Below are 21,338 nucleotides of genomic sequence, written 5' to 3'. Positions count from 1 at the left end.
AATTATCTTCTGGATGCTCCCACGGACAAATCCTGTATGATTCCCTCGCACCCACACAAGTTTTTCTGTGGGAGAGAACACAGCGTTAAACGCTGACTTGATCTTCAGGGAGCGCACTGATATTGATAGTTACACAGGGTTTTTAGAGTTTAACGTAGTAATCCGTTTTGATAATGAATGTGTGGATGTTGTGTCGAATGCATTTAAGAGTGCATATGATCCAAGTCTCTAAGAACTTTGATCATATTGTTGAATGCCCTCTAAAATGCCATTCCTAGAGCAAATGCCCTGTTTGTTTTCCAGAGTGTCCATAGGACCATCTATCAACACATACAGTAGATAGTGCCGACAAGGAATCCCCAGAAAGGAAATAACATCTCAGACCTGTCTATAACACATGCCTGACCTGCTATCCAAACACATCATTCAACTACCATTCATTGGCCTGCAGGGGTCCTCTTATCTGCCTTTCATATGTGTACGTTATTGGTGAATAGCACTGCAAACTGGGCTAGGTGACACTGCAAACTGGGCTAGGTGACACTGCAAACTGGGCTAGGTGACACTGCAAACTGGGCTAGGTTACACTGCAAATTGGGCTAGGTTACACTGCAAACTGGACTAGGTTACACTGCATACTGGGCTAGGTTACACTGCAAATTGGGCTAGGTTACACTGCAAACTGGACTAGGTTACATCTGCTCAAAATAAGTACACCCTCTTGCATGATGCTGACCAGCCATATGGACTAAATGAGATTCCTTGGAATTTGTGTGTCAGCCTGCAAATCTGACACTGTGACAACCACAAAACTAGACCAAAAACAAGGCCTTGTACAGAGTTCTGTCCACTTCATTGAACCCTGCCTGTGCTTGTTGGGCATCCCTGCCAACCCCCTGTCCTGACCATGGCTGTTTTCAAAACCACTCCACCCTTCCCCCACTCCTGTCACATATCTATCCGTCAGGGTGTCGAGCAGTGTGAATTGTGTACATGCCTATACGCGCCCCTTTGTTAATGCTCAGGTCAGGGATGTCACTCTCACTCTCCCCCAGCCATCATGCAGTCCTGAAACTGGAGACTTGGAGAATGGCACATTTGTGCATGCTCTGTTCATACCATTTTCCCCTGGCAGCGGGCCATTCCATTAAAAGGTGTCTCTCTGTGCAAAGAAATATCAAATGGGACAGGGAAAAATGGGACACTTCTGGAAGGCTTTGCCAGGCTGCTGGTCTCGCCCCTTGCCAACTAGGTGGGAAACAGACGACACACTCAGGGTTTGGCCGTTCGTTCACAGGAAGAATACAGGTCGCAAGCGTTGAGAGAGGGAGCAAGAAAGGAGTGAGAGTTTAAGGAACTGAGAGACCAAACCAAACTCTGATCAAGAGATGTTCTTTGGAACAGCTCTATGACTCAGTGAGAGTTGGCCTGGTTTCTCTTGTTACTATAAGCACCACCGGCTGTTAACAGGACCGTGGGACCATTTAGGTGACTGGCTTAAATATATCTCACTCCACGACCCCATGCTGACTGGAGAGGATGGGGGCGGTCGAAACCCCCCACCTCTTCTATGTAAAACGCAAAAACATCTGGCATTTGGAAAAGAGCATTTTCTCCACAACAGATACAATAGGGAAAAAGTAGTTGACTGTGTCTTTACAGGCCGGTTCACAGTGAGATGAGCTGTCCAAACAACAATGGCTTTTTAGAGGCACAATTTGAACATATGCAAAATATGCATGAATATATACACTGTTATCCTATGTTATCTAATCATCATGTTCAATTGGAATGTATATGAATTTATTGTGTAATATATAAGAAAGACAATGCTATTTCTCGCCACCCGGTAACCTTTTCACTAATTGTGAAATGCATTTTCTCATACCAAAGTTTGCGGATCCATTTCAGTGCCTTGAGCATTTAGTGGACTCACTGTCTTGACAATTTACCCACCACTCCATGTCCTTTATAACCCAGACTTTTATAACCCAGAATCATCCAAATATAATCCCAAACCCCATCTACAGTTTGTAAAAAGTGGTCACTAGTCACTGACTGAAAATCAGATGAATCTACTGTAATCCCAACCTCAACCCATCAGTGTTAAAAGGCCATGATGGATCCAGAATCAGTTTACCTCACCTTAAACCAGATCACAGCCACTTTGTGTGCCATTGACATTTTTTGGGGTGTGTTTGGTTTATACTCGGCAGATTGAGAAACACATTGAGACAAAGGAGAGTTCCCCTCTTCTGCCACCTCCCTCTTTTCCCTCTTCCCACACCCCTCACCCCTCTCTCTCACACACACCACATTCATTCAGAGCCCAGTTTGGAGTCTAATCACTTCCTCACACACTCACGTTATCTCTTTCTGGAGCAACATGCACAGGCTAACCCACTACCGCCTTCTCTTTGTCTGCTTGACTGGAGTGCTGCTGTTGCCTCTCTGCTGCGGTGAGTACTGCAATAGGCAGGGTGTTTATCTGTGGGGAGATTGAGTACCATGAAAAAACGGAATGTAAGAACTGAGAACCTGTGGCATGTGTATCTGTTTGGATTGACCTCTGATAGAGACAGGCAGGTGTGTTAGTGTGTGTGAGAGTATTATTGGGTGATCTAGAACATTGAGGGAATACTGAGGGGAGTACTGAGGGGGGCAGGTGTCAGAGCTTTCCCACTGGGCACACACTGGTTGAATCACCGTTGTCTCCATGTCATTTCAACTAAATTACATTGAACCAACATGGAATAGATGTTGAATTGACATCTGTGCCAAGTGGGTTGCGTATTTATGTGAATTTTAAGACTGGGAACTTTCTGCAAGATCATTTTTTAAAGTTAACACAAAGTGGAAAGTTTTTCCCCTGAAAGTTTTGCCAGACTTGCACAAATATTTCACAATTGTAGTTACAGGGTAATGGTGGGATGAGGCATTGCCGACTATCAGATTTACAAATCCAGTTAGTTGGTCTGACTTTTCATACAAATATCTTTGATCTAAGTCTACTCAGCTAAAACGCTCCAAAGTGTGGGAAAGTCTGAAAACACACAAGCCAGTGAACCAAGCCGTACGCAACCATGTTCCTCTCTCAAGCCCTGGAGGCAGAACAATCACCCAGCGAGGTAATCCTGCTGCAGGTCCCAGCCAGCCTCCTCCTTCACTCCCTCTAACCCCCCTGTCCACAGTGTGGGCCACATTTGGCTTTCAGGCAGTGAGTGGGAAGCTCGATTGTTCTCAGTATATGTTTGCAAAGTGCCTGTCAAAACACTCAGTCCATCAGGTAGCAGTGGTGGACGCGTTCCAATTCTGAATGAAAGACATGTGCAACTTGCGCATTACATTAACAAAAAAAGGGCAATCTAATTAAATAAGGAAACATCTGAATAAATGAATGATCCTGACCGGCATTACCAGATGCTACTCTTCCACATCTGGGATTGTATCGATAGGGACTTTACATTTTTTTCTATTTGATGAATCATAATTAGAGCAAATGAGGCCACATTTTATGTCACGCTAACCCTGTTTGCCTGTCTCAAATTTTGTTGGTGAGAATATTTTGCCCGTGCTTTGCAATGTTGAGGCTGTGTTCAGCCTCCTTAAAATAAATGTACCTTGACTTGGGCCACCTCCCAGATTGAGGAAATGTCATTATTTTGCAAACCTTGGTGGTAATGACACATAAGAGGATGAAATATAGACCTAAAAACCAAACAAAGCTGTGATTGTAATGCTCCGGGTGTCGTGGGTGTGGAGTCAAATGCAGGAGACAGAGAGTTCAATGCTGCGCGTCCTTTAATCGCACCAATGCACCACAGGGTGCTCACAAAAACGTTACGTTCCCAAAACACAGGGAATCAAAATGTACAAATGGGACACAACGTGCCTATACCACAGAGCCGAAGGTTTACAATGAAATAATCCCGCACAACAACCAGGCGGGCCGGCTGTCTAATAAAGACAAACTAATTACACATTCACAGGTGCTACCACTCAACATACAAGGAGGGGAAGGAAAAACAATCAGTGGCAGCTAATAGGCCGGTGACGACGACCGCCGAGCGCCACCTGCCCGGGAAAGGGAAACACCCTCGGTCGGACTCGTGACAGTACCCCCCCCCCTGACGCGTGGCTCCCGCAGCGCGCCGACACCGGCCTCGAGGTCGCCCCGGAGGACGAGGCGCAGGGCGATCCGGATGGAGGCGATGGAAATCCCTCAACATGGAGGGATCCAAGATGTCCCCCACCGGTACCCAGCACCTCTCCTCCGGACCGTACCCCTCCCAGTCCACGAGGTACTGCAGGCCCCTCACCCGGCGTCTTGAGTCCAGAATGGCCCGGATCGTGTACGCCGGGGACCCCTCGATGTCCAGCGGGGGGGGAGGGACCTCCGGTACCTCACTGTCCTGCAGGGGACCAGCTACCACCGGCCTGAGGAGAGACACATGAAACGAGGGGTTAATACGATAATAGGAAGGGAGTTGTAATCGATAACACACCTCGTTTATCCTCCTCAGGACTTTAAAGGGCCCTACACACTGCGGACCCAGCTTCCGGCAGGGCAAGCGGAGAGGTAGGTTTCGGGTCGAGAGCCAGACCCTGTCCCCCGGTACAAACACGGGGGCCTCACTGCGGTGGCGGTCAGCACTCCTCTTCTGCCGTCCACTCGCTTGTCGTAGAGATTCCTGGACGGCCCTCCAGGTCTCCTTGGAGCGCTGTACCCATTCCTCCACCGCAGGAGCCTCGGTCTGGCTCGGATGCCATGGTGCCAGGACCGGCTGGTACCCCAACACACACTGAAAAGGGGACACGTTAGTAGAGGAGTGGCGTAGTGAGTTCTGAGCCATTTCATCCCAGGGAATGTATCGTGCCCACTCCCCTGGCCGATCCTGGCAATACGACCGCAGAAACCTACCCACCTCCTGGTTCACTCTCTCCACCTGCCCATTACTCTCGGGGTGATAACCGGAGGTCAGGCTGACAGAGACCCCCAAACGTTCCATGAACGCTCTCCATACCCGGGACGTGAATTGGGGGCCCCGATCAGAAACGATGTCCTCCGGCACCCCGTAGTGCCGGAAGACATGGGTGAATAACGCCTCCGCAGTCTGTAGGGCTGTAGGGATACCGGGCAACGGGAGGAGACGGCAGGACTTAGAGAACCGATCCACAATCACCAGAACCGTGGTGTTCCCCTGAGACGGCGGGAGATCGGTTAGGAAATCTATGGACAGATGTGACCATGGCCGCTGTGGAACAGGGAGGGGTTGTAGCTTCCCTCTAGGAAGGTGCCTAGGAGCCTTACTCTGAGCGCACACTGAACAGGAGGAGACATAACCCTTAACGTCCTTAGCCAACGTAGGCCACCAATACCTCCCCTGAAGGCTCCCCACTGTCCTCGTCACCCCAGGGTGACCCGAGGAGGGTAGAACGTGAGCCCACCGAATCAGTTTGTCCCGAACACCAAGCGGCACGTACCTTCGCCCCGCTGGACACTGAGAAGGCGCGGGTTCAGCCCGTAACGCCCGCTCGATGTCCGAGTCCACCTCCCATACCACTGGGGCTACCAGCTTCGATGCGGGAAGGATGGGAGTAGGTTCGGTGGACCCATCCTCCGTGTCATAAAGGCGGGACAGTGCGTCAGCCTTCACGTTCTGGGAGCCCGGTCTATAAGACAAAGTAAATCGGAACCGGGTGAAGAACATGGCCCACCTTGCCTGACGTGGGTTAAGTCTCCTAGCTGCCCGAATATACTCCAGATTCTGGTGGTCGGTCCAGATGAGAAAGGGGTGTTTAGCCCCCTCAAGCCAGTGTCTCCACACCTTCAGAGCTCTAACCACCGCTAGCAACTCCCGGTCCCCCACATCATAGTTACGCTCCGCTGGGCTGAGCTTCCTTGAGAAGAAAGCGCAGGGTCGGAGTTTTGGTGGCGTACCCGAGCGCTGTGATAGCACGGCACCCACCCCAGCCTCGGACGCGTCCACCTCCACTATGAATGCTAGAGAGGGGTCCGGATGCGCCAACACGGGCGCATCAGTAAACAGCGCCTTCAACTTGTTGAATGCTCCGTCCGCCTCTGCTGACCACTGCAAACGCACCGGGCCCCCCTTCAGCAGTGAGGTGATGGGAGCCGCTACCTGGCCAAAACCCCGGATAAACCTCCGGTAGTAGTTGGCAAAACCCAGAAAACGCTGCACCTCCTTTACCGTGGTCGGAGTCGGCCAATTACGCACGGCCCTAATGCGGTCACCCTCCATCACTACCCCCGAGGTGGAAATGCGATATCCCAGAAAAGAGACGGCTCGTTTAGAGAACACGCATTTCTCAGCCTTGACGTATAGGTCATGCTCCAGCAGTCTACCAAGCACCTTGCGCACCAGAGACACATGCGCGGTGTGAGTGGCCGAGTAGATCAGAATGTCATCGATATAAGCCACCACTCCCTGCCCGCACAGGTCCCTGAGAATCTCGTCTACAAAGGATTGGAAAACGGCTGGAGCATTCTTTAACCCATACGGCATGACGAGGTACTCATAGTGGCCTGATGTAGTACTAAATGCGGTTTTCCACTCGTCTCCCTTCCGAATACGCACCAAACTATACGCGCTCCTGAGATCCAGTTTTGTGAAGAACTGCGCTCCGTGGAACGATTCCACCGCCGTAGCGATGAGAGGTAGAGGGTAACTATACCCCACCGTGATGGCGTTTAGACCTCTATAATCGATACACGGACGCAAGCCTCCCTCCTTTTTCCTCACAAAAAAGAAACTTGAGGAGACGGGTGAAATGGAGGACCGAATGTACCCCTGTCCCAGCGCCTCCGTGACATATGTCTCCATTGCCAACGTCTCCTCCTGGGACAGCGGGTACACGTGACTCTTGGGAAGCGCAGCGTCTACCTGGAGATCTATCGTACAATCCCTTCCCGGTCGATAAGGTGGTAATTTAGTCGCTTTCACTTTACTGAAAGCGATTGCCAAATCGGCATACTCGGGGGGAATGCACACCGTGGAACCCTGGTCTGGACTCTCCACCGACGTGGCACCGATGGAAACTCCCAAACACCTTCCAGAACACTCCTCTGACCACCCCTGGAGAACCCCCTGTTTCCACGAAATTTTAGGATTGTGCCGGGCCAGCCAGGGAGTCCCCAGCACCACTGGAAACGCAGGCGAGTCAATAATAAAGAAACTGATACGCTCCCTATGATTCCCCTGCGTCACCATGTCCAGTGGGACCGTGGTCTCCCTGACCATCCCTGACCATAATGGCCGGCTATCTAGGGAGTGCACGGGGAAAGGAGAATCTATCGGCACCAGCGGAACCCCTAACTTAAGGGCGAGTCCGCGATCCATAAAGTTCCCAGCTGCGCCTGAATCGACGAGCGCCCTATGCTGGGAAGAGGGAAAAAAGCGAAGGAAAAAAGTTAAGACAAACATGTGGCCAACAGGGGGTTCTGGGTGAGTTTGATGCTGACTCACCTGGGGTGACCGAGAAGCGTTCCGCCTGCCATCTCTACTCCCAGACGGACCCCCCCAGCACCGATCAGACGTGTGTCCTCTCCGACCACAGTTGGTGCAGGGAAGGCCTCCTCCTCCGGTACCCCTCGGCGCAGCCCCTCCCAACTCCATCGGAATGGGAGCGGAGGGGCTGGGTGGTGGAACGCACAGGACCCTCTCTGAACGCCCGCGGGCAGCCAGCAGATTATCCAGTCGAATGGACATGTCAATCAGCTGATCCAGTGACAGAGTGGTGTCCCGACACGCTAACTCCCGGCGGACATCCTCTCGGAGACTACACCTGTAGTGGTCCATGAGAGCCCTGTCGTTCCACCCAGATCCGGCTGCCAAGGTCCGGAACTCCAGCGCGTAATCCTGGGCGCTCCTCCTCTCCTGCCTGAGGTGAAATAGTCGTTCTCCCGCCGCTCGGCCATCTAGAGGGTGATCAAACACGGCGCGGAAGCGACGGGAAAACTCTGGGTAGTGCTCCCGCGCTGAGTCTGGACCATTCCAGACCGCGTTCGCCCATTCCAGGGCACGACCCGTGATGCAGGAGATGAGGACACTCACCCTCTCTTCTCCTGAGGGAGTGGGTCTGACGGTGGCCAGGTATAGCTCCAGCTGGAGCAGAAACCCCTGGCAACCCGCCGCCGCTCCATCATAAGCCCTCGGTAGCGTCAGACGGAGGGTGCTGGAGTCGGGAGATGGGGAGTCCGGAACCGTGGGTGCCGAAGGTGGAGAGAGGAGCCCACTCCTCTCCCATCTGTCCATTCTCTCCATCACTTGATCCATCGCGGATCCGATCCGATGAAGGACGGTGGTGTGGTGGAGAACCCGTTCCTCCATCGATGGGAGAGGGTTGGCTGCTGCTCCTGCTGACTCCATCAATTTGATAGGTGCGGGATTCTGTAATGCTCCGGGTGTCGTGGGTGTGGAGTCAAATGCAGGAGACAGAGAGTTCAATGCTGCGCGTCCTTTAATCGCACCAATGCACCACAGGGTGCTCACAAAAACGTTACGTTCCCAAAACACAGGGAATCAAAATGTACAAATGGGACACAACGTGCCTATACCACAGAGCCGAAGGTTTACAATGAAATAATCCCGCACAACAACCAGGCGGGCCGGCTGTCTAATAAAGACAAACTAATTACACATTCACAGGTGCTACCACTCAACATACAAGGAGGGGAAGGAAAAACAATCAGTGGCAGCTAATAGGCCGGTGACGACGACCGCCGAGCGCCACCTGCCCGGGAAAGGGAAACACCCTCGGTCGGACTCGTGACAGTGATGCTGTATTGGGTGTCCTACTCATTTCACCTCATCTCATTTTCACCTTCCACCTCATTTAACACGTGATTTACACTGAACAAAAATATAAATGCAACAATTTCAAAGAGTTTACTGAGTTACAGTTTATACAAGGGAATCAGTCAATTGAAAAGAAATCATGAGGCCCTGATCTATCGATTTCACATGACTGGGAATACAGATATGTATCTGTTGGTCACAGGTACCTTAAAAAAAGGTAGGGGCCTGGATCAGAAAACCTGTCAGTATCTGGTGTGACCACCATTTGCCTTATGCACATCTCCTTCGCATAGAGTTGATCAGGCTGTTGATTGTGGCCTGTGGAATCTTGTCCCACTCCTCTTCAATGACTGTGTGAAGTTGCTGGATATTGGCGGGAACTGGAACACGCTGTCATACACGTCGATCCAGAGTGTCCCAAACATGCTGAATGGGTGACACGTGAGTATTTAGGCCATGGATGAACTGGAACATTTTCATGAATTGTGTACAGATCCTTACGAGATGGGGAAGTGCACTATCATGCTGAAACATGAGATGATGGTGGCGGATGAATGGAATGACAATGGGCCTCAGGATCTCGTCACGGTACCTCTGTGCATTCAAATTTCCATCAATAAAATGCAATTGTGTTCATTGTCCGTAGCTTATGCCTGCCCATAACATAACCCCGCCGCCACCATGGGGAACTCCGTTCACAACGATGACATCAGCAAACCGCTCGCCAACATAACACCATACACGTCCCGTACGGTTGAAATCGGGATTCAGAAGTGAGCATTTACCCACTGAAGTTGGTTACGAATCCGAACTGCAGTCAGGTCAAGGCCCTGGTGAGGACGACGAGCATGCAGATGAGCTTCCTTGAGACAGTTTCTGACAGTTTGTGCAGAAATTCTTCTGTTGTGCAACCCCCCAGTTTTATCAGCTATCCAGGTGGCTGGTTTTAGACAATCCCACAGGTGAAGAAGCCAGATGTAGAGGTCCTGGGCTGGCGTGGTTACACGTGGTCTGCGGTTGTGAGGCCGGTTGGATATACTGCCAAATTCTCTAAAATGACGTTGGAGGCAGTTTATGGTAGAGAAATTAATGTTTAAAAACTTCTTAGAGCTAGGGGTCCCACTAGCGGGACAACTCTCGGGGAAACTGGAGCACACGCAATTCAAATAAATAATCTTAAATAATATGGATTTTAAACATTTCGTACATTACGTCTTATATCGTCTGAAAGCTTAAATTATTGTTAATCTAACTGCACTGTCCAATTTATAGCAGCTATTATAGCGAAAACATGCCATGCAATTGTTTGAGGACGGCGCCCCACATCAAAATATTTTTCTACTGGCCCGTTTCATACATTCACAAATAACGATTAAATATTCACTTACTTTTCACTTAATCTTCCTCTGAAATGTCATCCAAAGGGTCCCAGCTATAGCGTTTTGCATTGTTGCCAAAAAGTTCAATTTTGGTTTCATCTGACCAGAGCACCTTCTTCCACATGTTTGGTGTGTCTCACAGGTGGCTTGTGGCAAACTTTAAACAACACTTTTTATGGATATCTTTAAGAAATGGCTTTCTTCTTGCCACTCTTCCATAAAGGCCAGATTTGTGCAATATACGACTGATTGTTGTCCTATGGACAGAGTCTCCCACCTCATCTGTAGATCTCTGCAGTTCATCCAGAGTGATCATGGGCCTCTTGGCTGCATCTTTGATCAGTCTTCTCCTTGTATGAGCTGAAAGTTTAGAGGGACGGCCAGGTCTTGGTAGATTTGCAGTGGTCTGATACTCCTTCCATTTCAATATTATCGCTTGCAAAGTGCTCCTTGGGATGTTTAAAGCTTGGGAAATCTTTTTGTATCCAAATCCGGCTTTAAACTTCTTCACAACAGTATCTCGGACCTGCCTGGTGTGTTCCTTGTTCTTCATGATGCTCTCTGCGCTTTTAACGGACCTCTGAGACTATCACAGTGCAGGTGCATTTATACGGAGACTTGATTACACACAGGTGGATTGTATTTATCATCATTAGTAATTTAGGTCAACATTGGATCATTCAGAGATCCTCACTGAACTTCTGGAGAGAGTTTGCTGCACTGAAAGTAAAGGGGCTGAATAATTTTGCACGCCCAATTTTTCAGTTTTTGATTTGTTAAAAAAGTTTGAAATATCCAATAAATGTCGTTCCACTTCATGATTGTGTCCCACTTGTTGTTGATTCTTCACAAAAAAATACAGTTTTATATCTTTATGTTTGAAGCCTGAAATGTGGCAAAAGGTCGCAAAGTTCAAGGGGGCCGAATACTTTCGCAAGGCACTGTATGTAAACAAAACAAACTAGTAGGGAAGTTTACAGTCGTGTCTAAAAAGCACTATTTTGCACAAAACATATATTTTTTTTACCCTATAGTGAGTGTACTGTATTTTACTTGGGATATCACTTTCTAACAGGAAAAGTAAAACAATAACTGGAGAACATCTTTAAGCTGATGCCTTAATTAAAAGCTCAAACACACCACTAGCTCAAACGTTTGCCTGTGGACAGTACTTAGCACCTCTGAACAGTGCTGGCAGTCAATCTCTTTCGTATTCACACAGCAAAGACCTTGGAAGTCGTCAGCCACTCAGCCTTGTTAAAATACTCAGAACCAGAAGCTGCAGTAGCGTTGTTTGGCAATGGATATCCGTGTGTATTGCGTATGGCGTAGATTCCAAACTATCTACGCTAATGTTGCTATTTTGTAGAAAGCCCTTGTTGATACTAGCCAGATGGCCATAGCTAGATAACTACCTAGATGACGAAGAAACAATTGAATTCACTGTCCATAATCCCATACTCTGAGTACCAGTCCATAGCCAAATGTTTAGCTAGCTAGCTAACGTTAGCATAGTCACTAGCTAGCACAACATAGTTAGCTAGCGACACTACGCTAGCTAAGGACACTGCACTAACTCGGCAGCTAACACAGGCAGCTGTTTCATGGAAACGAACTATTCCGTTGTGATTTAATTATAATTTCAATACTAGCTACAGTGGTTAGCAAGCTTGGAGGAAGTATTTAGTGTTGTGTGGATTGTGTCTGTGCACTTACCTAGCTACCATCCCATAGCCTACATTGCATTTGAAGTTTGACTGGCTCATCCGTGGATGTATGGAAAAAATGCACCAAAAACATATTTTTTTGTTGACTCCCAGTGTTTCATGCCAGGCAACGTTTTGACAGTGTTTGGACAAGCTCGACTTCATTAATGTTCCCTGTTGGAGGTAGACAAGAAAGGACCACTCCTGTTTGAAAACAGTCATTCAACACCTACCCCCAGTTTGCTTATATGGCTGGCGTTACTGTCTTTTTGCTAATACCTTTCCCCCTACGGGCTTAGCATGTGATGTGGTCGGTATTCTGAACATGTTTGTTCAGAGCCCACTATAGGAATCAGCTGAATCTTCAGGATGAAAAGCAATGGGATTGAGATTCCCTTCCCACAGTTCCTTCCCTGGAAAGCACATACTGTGACTGTCACGAACCCGGCTCAAAGCCCGTAACAAAAGGGAGACAACGTGGAGATAAGGAGTAACAAAATATATATTTATTAAATAAGTAACTAAGGACAATATACAATGGTGTGTGTAATCAGTAATCAGTAGTGTAAGTGAGTGTTTTGCATGCATGAATGTGATAATGCAGGGTGTTGAAAGGTGCCAAAGCAAACCACCAAAAGGCCACCAAGAAACACAACAAAATCTAGAAAGGTGTCTGCATGGAGAGAGTCTCCTCCATGAATGTGGAAGAGGTCTATTTATCCTGGGACACACCTGGCCCCAGGTGTTTCCCATGTAGCTGACGACCCTCCCAACTCCGCCCACCGGCATCCTAATAAGGAAACAAGAACAAAGAGAGAATACGGCAGACAGAGTGGGAGGGTCGTCACAGTGACCACAATGGAACCTTTTCCTCCTAAACTGGTGGGCAGTGTTAAGACAAGCAGCCTGTCTTCTCAGATGAAGAATAGATCCACTTACACTCACTATAAAAGGTTTGTGTCATTTACTGTTGTGTATGAGAGCGTTTTTTGAATACTTTCATAGAGGTAGCATTCATCTTGGTCCTGAGAGGAGACTGTGACACACAAGCATTATGTGGTGATCAAGGACAGGAAGATATAGAGGACAGCAGCACACACATTGCCTCATTGCCTCATTTTTTTCTAAGCTGCCCACACAATGCCGGTTACTAGTGAATTGGTGTTTTCTTCCACATAGCACTCCATTGCCAGTCGTGGCGTGTTGACAGAAAATGGGATTGTGTATCTGAAGGCATGATGGCAGACTGCCACAAGCTACAGTTCATCTCTGGGTTAAAAAAAAAAAGAAAAAAAATTCAATGAGAAGCTAGCATCAAAGCCCATCTGACCACCCATGTACCTTGTCATTTTGCACTGACCCTTCCCATTAGGCATCGTAATATGTGTAGGCCATCTCTTCCACTTCAAGGCAGCCTTTATGACTCCACCAGAAACAAATGATCATGGAGCGGGGACTGGTACAGGATTTATTGGGCTCCTGCTCAAGTAGACCGAACTGGAGCAGGAGGAAGTTTGGGGCAATGGTTGCATGTGAAACTGGAATGAGGAGGAAGATGGGCACAATAAAATTATAAACTAGTCCACCCAGATGATCATGATGAGTCTCACTGACTCATGACGGCCTACCCCGGCCAAACCCTAACCTGGACGACGCTGGGCCAATTGTGTGCCGCCCTGTGGGACTCCCAATCACGGCCGGTTGTGATACATCCTGGAACTATAAATGAATCACATGCAACTGATGGATCCCTATTTATATAGGCCTTTTTGGGATAAGGAAGTGGACTCTTGGGGGTCAGTTTAGTTCCCATTCTCTGTTCTTCAGAACTTCCGGTCCAAAGTGCAGGGTCCAGAGTTTCTGTGACTTCTATGGACCAAAATCCACCAGAGCCCTGTAGTGGGTAGGCAGGGTGACCCCTGTCCTGAGGTCTCCCATATCTCTCTTTTTTACCAGCAAATCATGTCCTCTTTTCCTGGACTCTAGCCCTGGTTCACATGGCCTAAGTGATGTGACTTTACAAACTATTTGATGACGATGATGTACTGTGGCTGCCATCGTCTCTCCCTGATGTCCACCCATTAGTAAGGTCTCAGGTAACTGAATGGAAGTCCTGCAGCTTGAATGATGTTATAGAGAGGATTACTGATTCTCTTGAGTAAGTTTAGACTTAGATGCTTAAGGAAGTTAGGCCGAGACATTAAGAAGACACAGCGGCAGAAAAAAATCCAACTGCACCTTTCTTCATCACAAAACCGGAGAGCAACATCTGTCTGGTGGATTCCACAAAGCATATTACATGTAACAAACAGTTACATGACCTACAGCATGGTCGAGTAAGTTAATGTTTCTGACAATTTCAGACCACTAAACTATTTATTTTAGAACCGTGGAGAGTTACCGCAAGTCGCAAAAAGTCGCAAAGAAAACAGCCGATGCCTCCACTATTCCAGCACATTTTAACTTCAACATTTCAACATCATCTATTCACCTCTGCTTAGTCTAATACAGTGACAACTAAAAGATACCAAAAACAATTTAGTCCAATCAACATAAGCTACATTCGCTGTGTCTGTCTATGGTACTGGTTTCTGTGTGTGTGTGTGTGTGTGTGTGTGTGTGTGTGTGTGTGTGCTCGTGTGCTCGTGTGTGTGTATGTGTGTGTGTGCTCGTGTGTGCAAGTAGAAAAAAACATGTTGACTCACTCTACTTGTAGAGAAACTCCAATGCCATCCTCCTCTTTCATGTTACCTGAATGGTCTTATCACTTTGTCATACAGTACATACATTTGGTTTTTGTTGTCCTAGGCTAGCTGGTCAAAATGCTTGCTCGCTAGCCTAACTTCCTTTCATGGGCAATGATGCGCCAGACCAACTGGTTAACATTAGCCAGCCAACTACATCTAACTGCATGTTGAACTTCCATCCTCTCAGTCCAGGGGCACGATGTATGAATTTGTGACAATTCTAGTTTTCTGTTTAATGTGATGTGATTGGTTTGAAGCCAAATACAAACTGGCTACACTTGATTTGTTTTGTTTGGTGCGCCAGGACCATTCACAGCTGAGCTCACTCAGTTTAGCTCAATGCTGATGTTCTGTTTTTAAAAAAACATATCAAGGGAGGCCAAGCCAAATGCTCGCTGGCTCCCTTGCATTCAACGCTACAGGTGGCAACAATAACATACACCTTTTGACAAGACAGCATAGATGGGCGCCCCATACAGTGGGGCGCTATTTCGTTTGCTTGGAAGCTCACTCAGTAAAATACATTCAGCCTCTTGAGGATTGAATGACATTTAAGAAACACAGAGAGACAAAAGATACATTTCTCTTTGTACTTTTTGGGGGGTAGCCTAGCTTCCCTTGGCTTCCATGAATACATGCAACTGCTTTGTAGGCCAGGCACAATTAATGGACGCCCCCCCCCCCCCCCCCCCCTCGCGTGCCAAAACTATGCATGATTTCCCTTGAGTAACTAACTCCCTTGAGTTAGCACTGGACTCTACATCCATTCATCCTAGTAAATTATTAAGACTGCCATTAACGTTCAACAGCCTCTGCTGGATATTTACAGACCATTAGATTATTCAGAATATAAAAGTTCATCACGTAATTTAAGGAGTGTTAATGGGCTGTCTGTAAATACTGATAAAAAATACTTTAATAATGCTTGACGATGAAAGAGCTGTGAATTTAAAGAGAAGGCGAGATGGATTAACCCATTTGAAAGGTTTACTGAGATTTAGTAGATTTGGCACCATGATCTATTTCTCCTTTTTATTAAAAATGTTTATTTGGTGGGGTGGATTGAACTGTCCATATGGCCTCTGAAGTGATAATTTACCATAAAGTTCATCTTTGCGAGACATGCTCAGACCTCTGAAGTCCCAAGCTATCGGTTGTATACTGTAGATACAGCTATATGCCTCAACTCTAAATGAATATAAGATAGGCCCTGTCTAATTTCTTGATTTTTATTTGGTGCCCATCTTTCCCATTATTTCGGGAATTGAGACATATAGCTGTATCTATACAACCGATAGCTTGGGACTCCTCTTGACATTATACCACTTTTTAGGTCTGAAAATATCTGATAAACGATGCATTTTGAGTGTACCATCTCTTTAAGCTATATTGATGCTAGCTGTGTGCCAAACAGCACTTGGGAAATAAAACATTGTAGGTCAGCTTTCCCCTCATCTTTGACCTTGACTTTCGTCAGAAGCTTTTTATTTGTTTTTTTTTTTGGACCCAAGTCAGTTAAGAACACATTCTTATTTACAATGACGGCCTACCCAGGCCAAACCCTAACCTCGACGACGCTGGGCCAATTGTGTGCCGCCCTGTGGGACTCCCAATCACGGCCGGTTGTGATACATCCTGGAACTATAAATGAATCACATGCAACTGATGGATCCCTATTTATATAGGCCTTTTGGGGATAAGGAAGTGGGCTATTGGGATCAGTTTAGTTCCCATTCTCTGTTCTTCAGAACTTCCGGTCCAAAGTGCAGGGTCCAGAGCTTCTGTGACTTCTATGGACCAAAAACCACCTGTAGTGGGTAGGCAGGGTGACCCCTGTCCTGAGGTCTCCCATATCTCTCTATTTTTTTACCCAATCTGCTATTGTCTCACTGCGTTGACATAACCTTCTGTTTCTACTCCATCCCTACAGGCCAAACTGTATATGATGACTACGGTGACACAACACAGACACCGGACTACGACTACAACGCCACCTTTGAATACATCTTTTTCAGTATGTTAAAACACCTTAATTTTGGGGGTTTTGACTGATGTTTTTATCCCCCTGTTTGTACAAAATAATTTAATCTGCTTCATTGTTAGTGTTTAATTCTTTGAACTAAGTACTGGAAAGTACCTCACAAATGTGTTGTTCACTAGGCAACGCTAGTACTGAGGACCTGGACAAGTTTCTAAGAGCAAGTGAAGAGGAGTTTTATGAGGGAGAAGATATGGTGGTTGAGGAAGACACAACCTTCTCGACCACTATGTCGACCACAGACAGCAGCATAGCAAAGGTATCTGTCACGTTCTGACCTTAGTTCCTTTGTTATGTCTTTGTTTTAGTTTAGTCAGGGTGTGAGTTGGGGTGGGTAGTCTGTTCTTTTTTTCTATGTTGTGTTTATGTGTTTGGCCTGGTATGGTTCTCAATCAGAGGCATGTGTTGTTCGTTGTCCCTGATTGAGAATCATACTTAGGTAGCCTGTATTCCCCATTTTAGTTGTGGGTGATTGTTTTCTGTTTTGCGTCTGCACCAGACAGAACTGTTTCGGTTTCATTTTTCGTTCTCTTGTTGTTTTTGTATTTATTATATATCATGAACACTTACCACGCTGCGTATTGGTCCGATCTCTCATACTCCTCGTCAGAGGAGGACGAATCCCATTACAGTATCCCAACATGTTGCTGCAGTCGTCTGATAAGGCTCCCTTTTATCTCCCAAACACTGTAACAGTGCCTGTAGTTCTCCAGCGGTCTATTGTGTATAAAGTTCCCCTTTGAGGAATATATCTTTTAAGATGGAGGCTTAAACCAAAACCACATACCTCTGCCCTGAGAACACTGTAACGCTGATCTTCTGTTCCAAGCTTGCGGAAGTTTACTTGTGTTTTGCGTGGGTGTGTGGATTACCCAGAGACAAACCAACACTGGAGAGATTTAAGACAGATGGGTTCATTTGGAACAATAAATGTACTAGGAATCAGAGCAGTTTTGGAGCCACTTCTCCTGCTGCTACTTCCACTACAGCTGTAAGTGTTTTCAGTTATTTTAAAATAGGCCGCATATCTACATTCAATTCTTAACTGACAGCAAGAACAAACTGACACTTTTGTTAAGTTAGCCTAGTCATACTTAAAAATGAGTGGATAGCTTTACCAAAATGGTAACAGTACTTGATTATTACGATACTTTCTCTGGAAAAGACCATTCAATTTAGTAATGACATCTGATACATACTGCTTTGAGAGTGCTTATTTTAAAAGTACAAATTCAGCACATTTCAGTGGCTTAGTCAATATCTCAACAGGTGGATCCTATTATCAATACGGTTCTGTCTGAAAGCCCCATCTGCTTTTTATCTCAAACTCCAGTCCAGGAAACCATCATCAACAAACACTTTGGGGTTTGTCCAAAACTTCCCAACCATGAGTCTAAACTCTAGGAGGGTTTAGTCTTCGCCAGTTAAACAAACACTTATCATTGGAATCCATGTTTAGATAGAAGCTCTCCCTTGTCTGTGTAACAATAGAGTGCTGGATGGCCATGTGGAGTATCATAGTGGGGGGGGGGGTGCTTCAAACTCACTTGCTCAAGATTCCTTCAGATCCTTTCCAGGGAATGTCAAAGGGTATATATAACACTGAGGTTAAGTAACAATGCTACACCATGTCTTTAGCTGGTGTGTATCCAATTATTTGAACATTGCACATTCATATAGAGTTAATGCTGAAGATGCAGACTATACAATATACTGAATAGATATAGTATATATAGTAATGTATTATGCATACACACATACAGTACATGCTAACACATTCACATAACTGTCGAAATGTTAGAAAGCAGCTGTAATTATTGCCTTCTAGCCAGACAAAAGCATACAGTATTTATATGACAGACTTGAACCATACATCTCTCCCACAAGAAATTCCATTGAATCTTTCAGTTTAACCATTTTTGGGATGTCCATGGCAGTGGTAGACATTGGTGGCAGTGATCGGGTCTTACTCCGTTCTCCTCTGATCACCTTGCCACTCCTCAGTTTATAACTCTGGTTATCTTTTATTTTATCCCGTGGAGGACGGTTGTTGTTTTATTTTATTACGGTTGAGAAAGGACTTACATTGCTGTTGTGTATTGGTTTGTACAGGGCTCCAGGACAGCTCCTCCATGTTTGCTGCTTGCCCTGGCCTTGACCGTGCACCAGCTGGGCCAACTCCTATGAGAGGTACCATCGACGTTATAGGACGCACACATACACACACTCAGGAGGTGGGTCACACACACGCGTTAAAATACATGTACTGAATACACACTTGAAACACACTAATGCATAATAATGCATTCTACAGATTTCAGTGGGATACATTAGAACATATATTAAGCAGAAGATGAATATACTCTTCCAATAATTGTGTACCAGACTTCCAATAATAACACAATGTCTTGTGGTATGTAGATGTAGTGATATTTATATACACTAGATGGCGCTTTGTGCATACTAAATTATGTGGTGAATATGGCTGATTGCTACAGAGGTATTTGCAGCCTATGTGTAGATTATGAGATGAACCCACCATTAGTATAAAGAATATATACCTCTACCTCTACATACCCTGAGTATACAAAACACACCTGCCCTTGACATCGACTGACCAGGTGAATCCAGGTGAAAGCTAGGATCACTTATAGATGCCACTTGTTAAATCCACTTCAATCAGTGTAGATGAAGGGGAGGAGACGGGTTAAAGAAGGATTTTTAAGTCTTGAGACGATTGAGACATGTGTATGTGTGCAACTCAATGTTAGGAATATGTTCCTAATGTTTGGCATACTCAGTGTATGTGTATTACATTGTGTGCAGTGTTATGAGTTCAATATTATTTGGTTGAAAACATGACTAAAGTTTTTCTCTAACATTTCAGATACACATGGGTCTAAGCATGAAGGGAAGCGCAAGAAAGAATGGCGGGACAGGGCTCAACACTCACCGGCAGTGACTCTTGGGGGACTCCTGTGAACTCAAACTTTATTATGCAAAGAACCCCTTCAGTCTTTGACTGCTCCCCCTGTAGGACCTGAAGCCCAAACCAGGGACTCAAACCACTGCTCCCATTGGACATGTCACTACAACATCACCCATAGTATTCTATAGCAGTGGAGAGACGAAAACCACTGAACACTGTAGGATAAATCACTACACAATTGTGTTTTTATGCGTTACAACACACACAACCCTGCTTATGTAGCACACGCCACCACCGCACAATATTCATAGTCATTCCGTGTTGCATCATTCAGGGAGGTAGCTGACCTGTAAGGTTGGTTCAGGCACCATTAGGCTGCTGAAAAGAAATGCCCAATGGTGATTTATTAAAGGGCAGAAGGTCCTAAATGTGAAAGTAGGCCAGGTTAATGAGAGGACTTCAATTTTTTGCTCAAAAAGTAGATACAATACCACAGCAACACATGACCTGTTACATGCTTTGTCCATCGGGGTGGTCATTCTTATTCATCGTCTGTTTTGGAACTACTTTGATTCATGTGGATTTTTATTGAGAAAATTCCGGAGAAAAAAAACTGTTTTGAAAATATTGTGAACCTGTCGATGCCAATAGCACAAATATATCTGATGTTCCATTTCACGCGCGTTCATTCCCAGCTCCGTTACTTCCGGTGTGTCGCATTTACCCTGGTTCCTCTCTGTGTACATCATACACAAACACGGCACAGCGTCCTTCTAATCTAAGCCATGCTGTTTATTGAGCAAATACACAGGCACTTTCCTTTGGCACTTCTGCATCACCAGTCACCTCCTCATAAGGGCAGGTAACCCTCTGCAGCATACCAGTATTTACCATGTTGTGTTTTATACCATTTTACAAGTGTTTTATGAATATTTTATAGACGGTGTATAAATGAACTCTAGAGGGGATCATGCCGACTACTCAAATGCACAGAAGGTTTATCATGTCAACTGATGAATGTTATTGTCAGTGTAGTGTATGCATTTATACATATTGTTTGTTACATAATAAATCATTGAAATACATTTGTTCTCCTTTTTAATGATTATTTGTCTGATGAACCTTTTCATTTTCATTATATCATGCTTTTCTGTCTCCTGAAAAGATTCAACTCAACGAAATTACACAAAGGTATTTGGAAAATGCATTAAAAGAGGATCCATATTAAAAGGTTCTTTGAAATAACTTATAGGGGTTCCCCCACAGTTTCAATTTGAAGAACCCCTAAAGGATACTCCAGGAACCTTTTGTTTTTAGAGTGTACATTGAATACTCCACCTGGTTTTATGTATTCAAGGAAAGCATTTGTGTACTTTCTCGTCATTTGTGTATTCCTCAACTGATACATTCAGCACTCTTGAACTTCAGCACCTTGGCATGCTTGTGCATTCCACTCATGATAACTTAAGTGAAGAAAAGTGGAAAATAGTTGTTTACCTTAATTAACTTGAACATTGTTTTTCTTATGAATATCAGGTTGTGCAAGATTGTACAATCGTGGAACATTTTTGTTCCTTCAGGTCAATGATTGCTTATCTTACTCGTCCACCAAACTATTGCACCATAAATGATGTCTGCATGGGAGGGAGACTTGGACAGGCTTTGCGGAGGAGAACGATGTCTGAAGAAGAGCACACAGGGCCGATGATCGGCTAAACAC

The 21,338-nt window shown here is 45.9% G+C and overlaps 1 protein-coding gene and 1 long non-coding RNA gene across 3 annotated transcripts in view; one reads left to right on the top strand and one right to left on the bottom strand.

Annotated features, from left to right (window-relative positions):
* LOC149970264 (uncharacterized) overlaps positions 1-17,502 on the bottom strand; it is a 34,170-nt gene extending 16,668 nt beyond the window's left edge. Inside the window, exon 1 of the long non-coding RNA XR_016493712.1 lies at positions 17,260-17,502. This is a non-coding gene — a long non-coding RNA (uncharacterized LOC149970264). The remainder of the gene's footprint in view (positions 1-17,259) is intronic.
* LOC149970263 (uncharacterized) lies at positions 2,300-20,703 on the top strand. Of its 2 annotated transcripts, none has more exons than XM_090228385.1 (5): positions 2,300-2,459; positions 16,582-16,665; positions 16,812-16,948; positions 18,802-18,923; positions 19,577-20,703. In XM_090228385.1, the coding sequence occupies exons 1-4, from the start codon at positions 2,387-2,389 to the stop codon at positions 18,874-18,876; spliced, it is 369 nt and encodes a 122-aa protein (XP_090084511.1). In that variant the 5' UTR covers positions 2,300-2,386; the 3' UTR covers positions 18,877-18,923; positions 19,577-20,703. The 2 variants fall into 2 exon arrangements, with proteins under 2 accessions (XP_090084511.1, XP_090084512.1); XM_090228386.1 differs by having other exon boundaries at positions 2,302-2,459; positions 18,802-18,879.
* The last annotated feature ends 635 nt before the right edge of the window (positions 20,704-21,338 follow it).

Source organism: Oncorhynchus mykiss, chromosome 30 (genome assembly GCF_057628025.1).
Source record: "Oncorhynchus mykiss isolate SJ-2025 chromosome 30, ASM5762802v1, whole genome shotgun sequence".
Lineage (NCBI taxonomy): Eukaryota > Metazoa > Chordata > Actinopteri > Salmoniformes > Salmonidae > Oncorhynchus > Oncorhynchus mykiss.
Note: the sequence above shows the minus strand (reverse complement) of the source record. Positions and strands in the feature narration are given on the sequence as shown.

What these genes read in the sequence shown, in the direction of transcription:
- LOC149970263 (XM_090228385.1), top strand. Translation starts at nt 2,387, where the DNA reads ATGCACAGGCTAACCCACTACCGCCTTCTCTTTGTCTGCTTGACTGGA. An exon ending in GCTGTTGCCTCTCTGCTGCG is followed by an intron (nt 2,460 to 16,581) that starts GTGAGTACTGCA and finishes CCATCCCTACAG; the next exon opens with GCCAAACTGTATATGATGAC. An exon ending in CTTTGAATACATCTTTTTCA is followed by an intron (nt 16,666 to 16,811) that starts GTATGTTAAAAC and finishes GTTGTTCACTAG; the next exon opens with GCAACGCTAGTACTGAGGAC.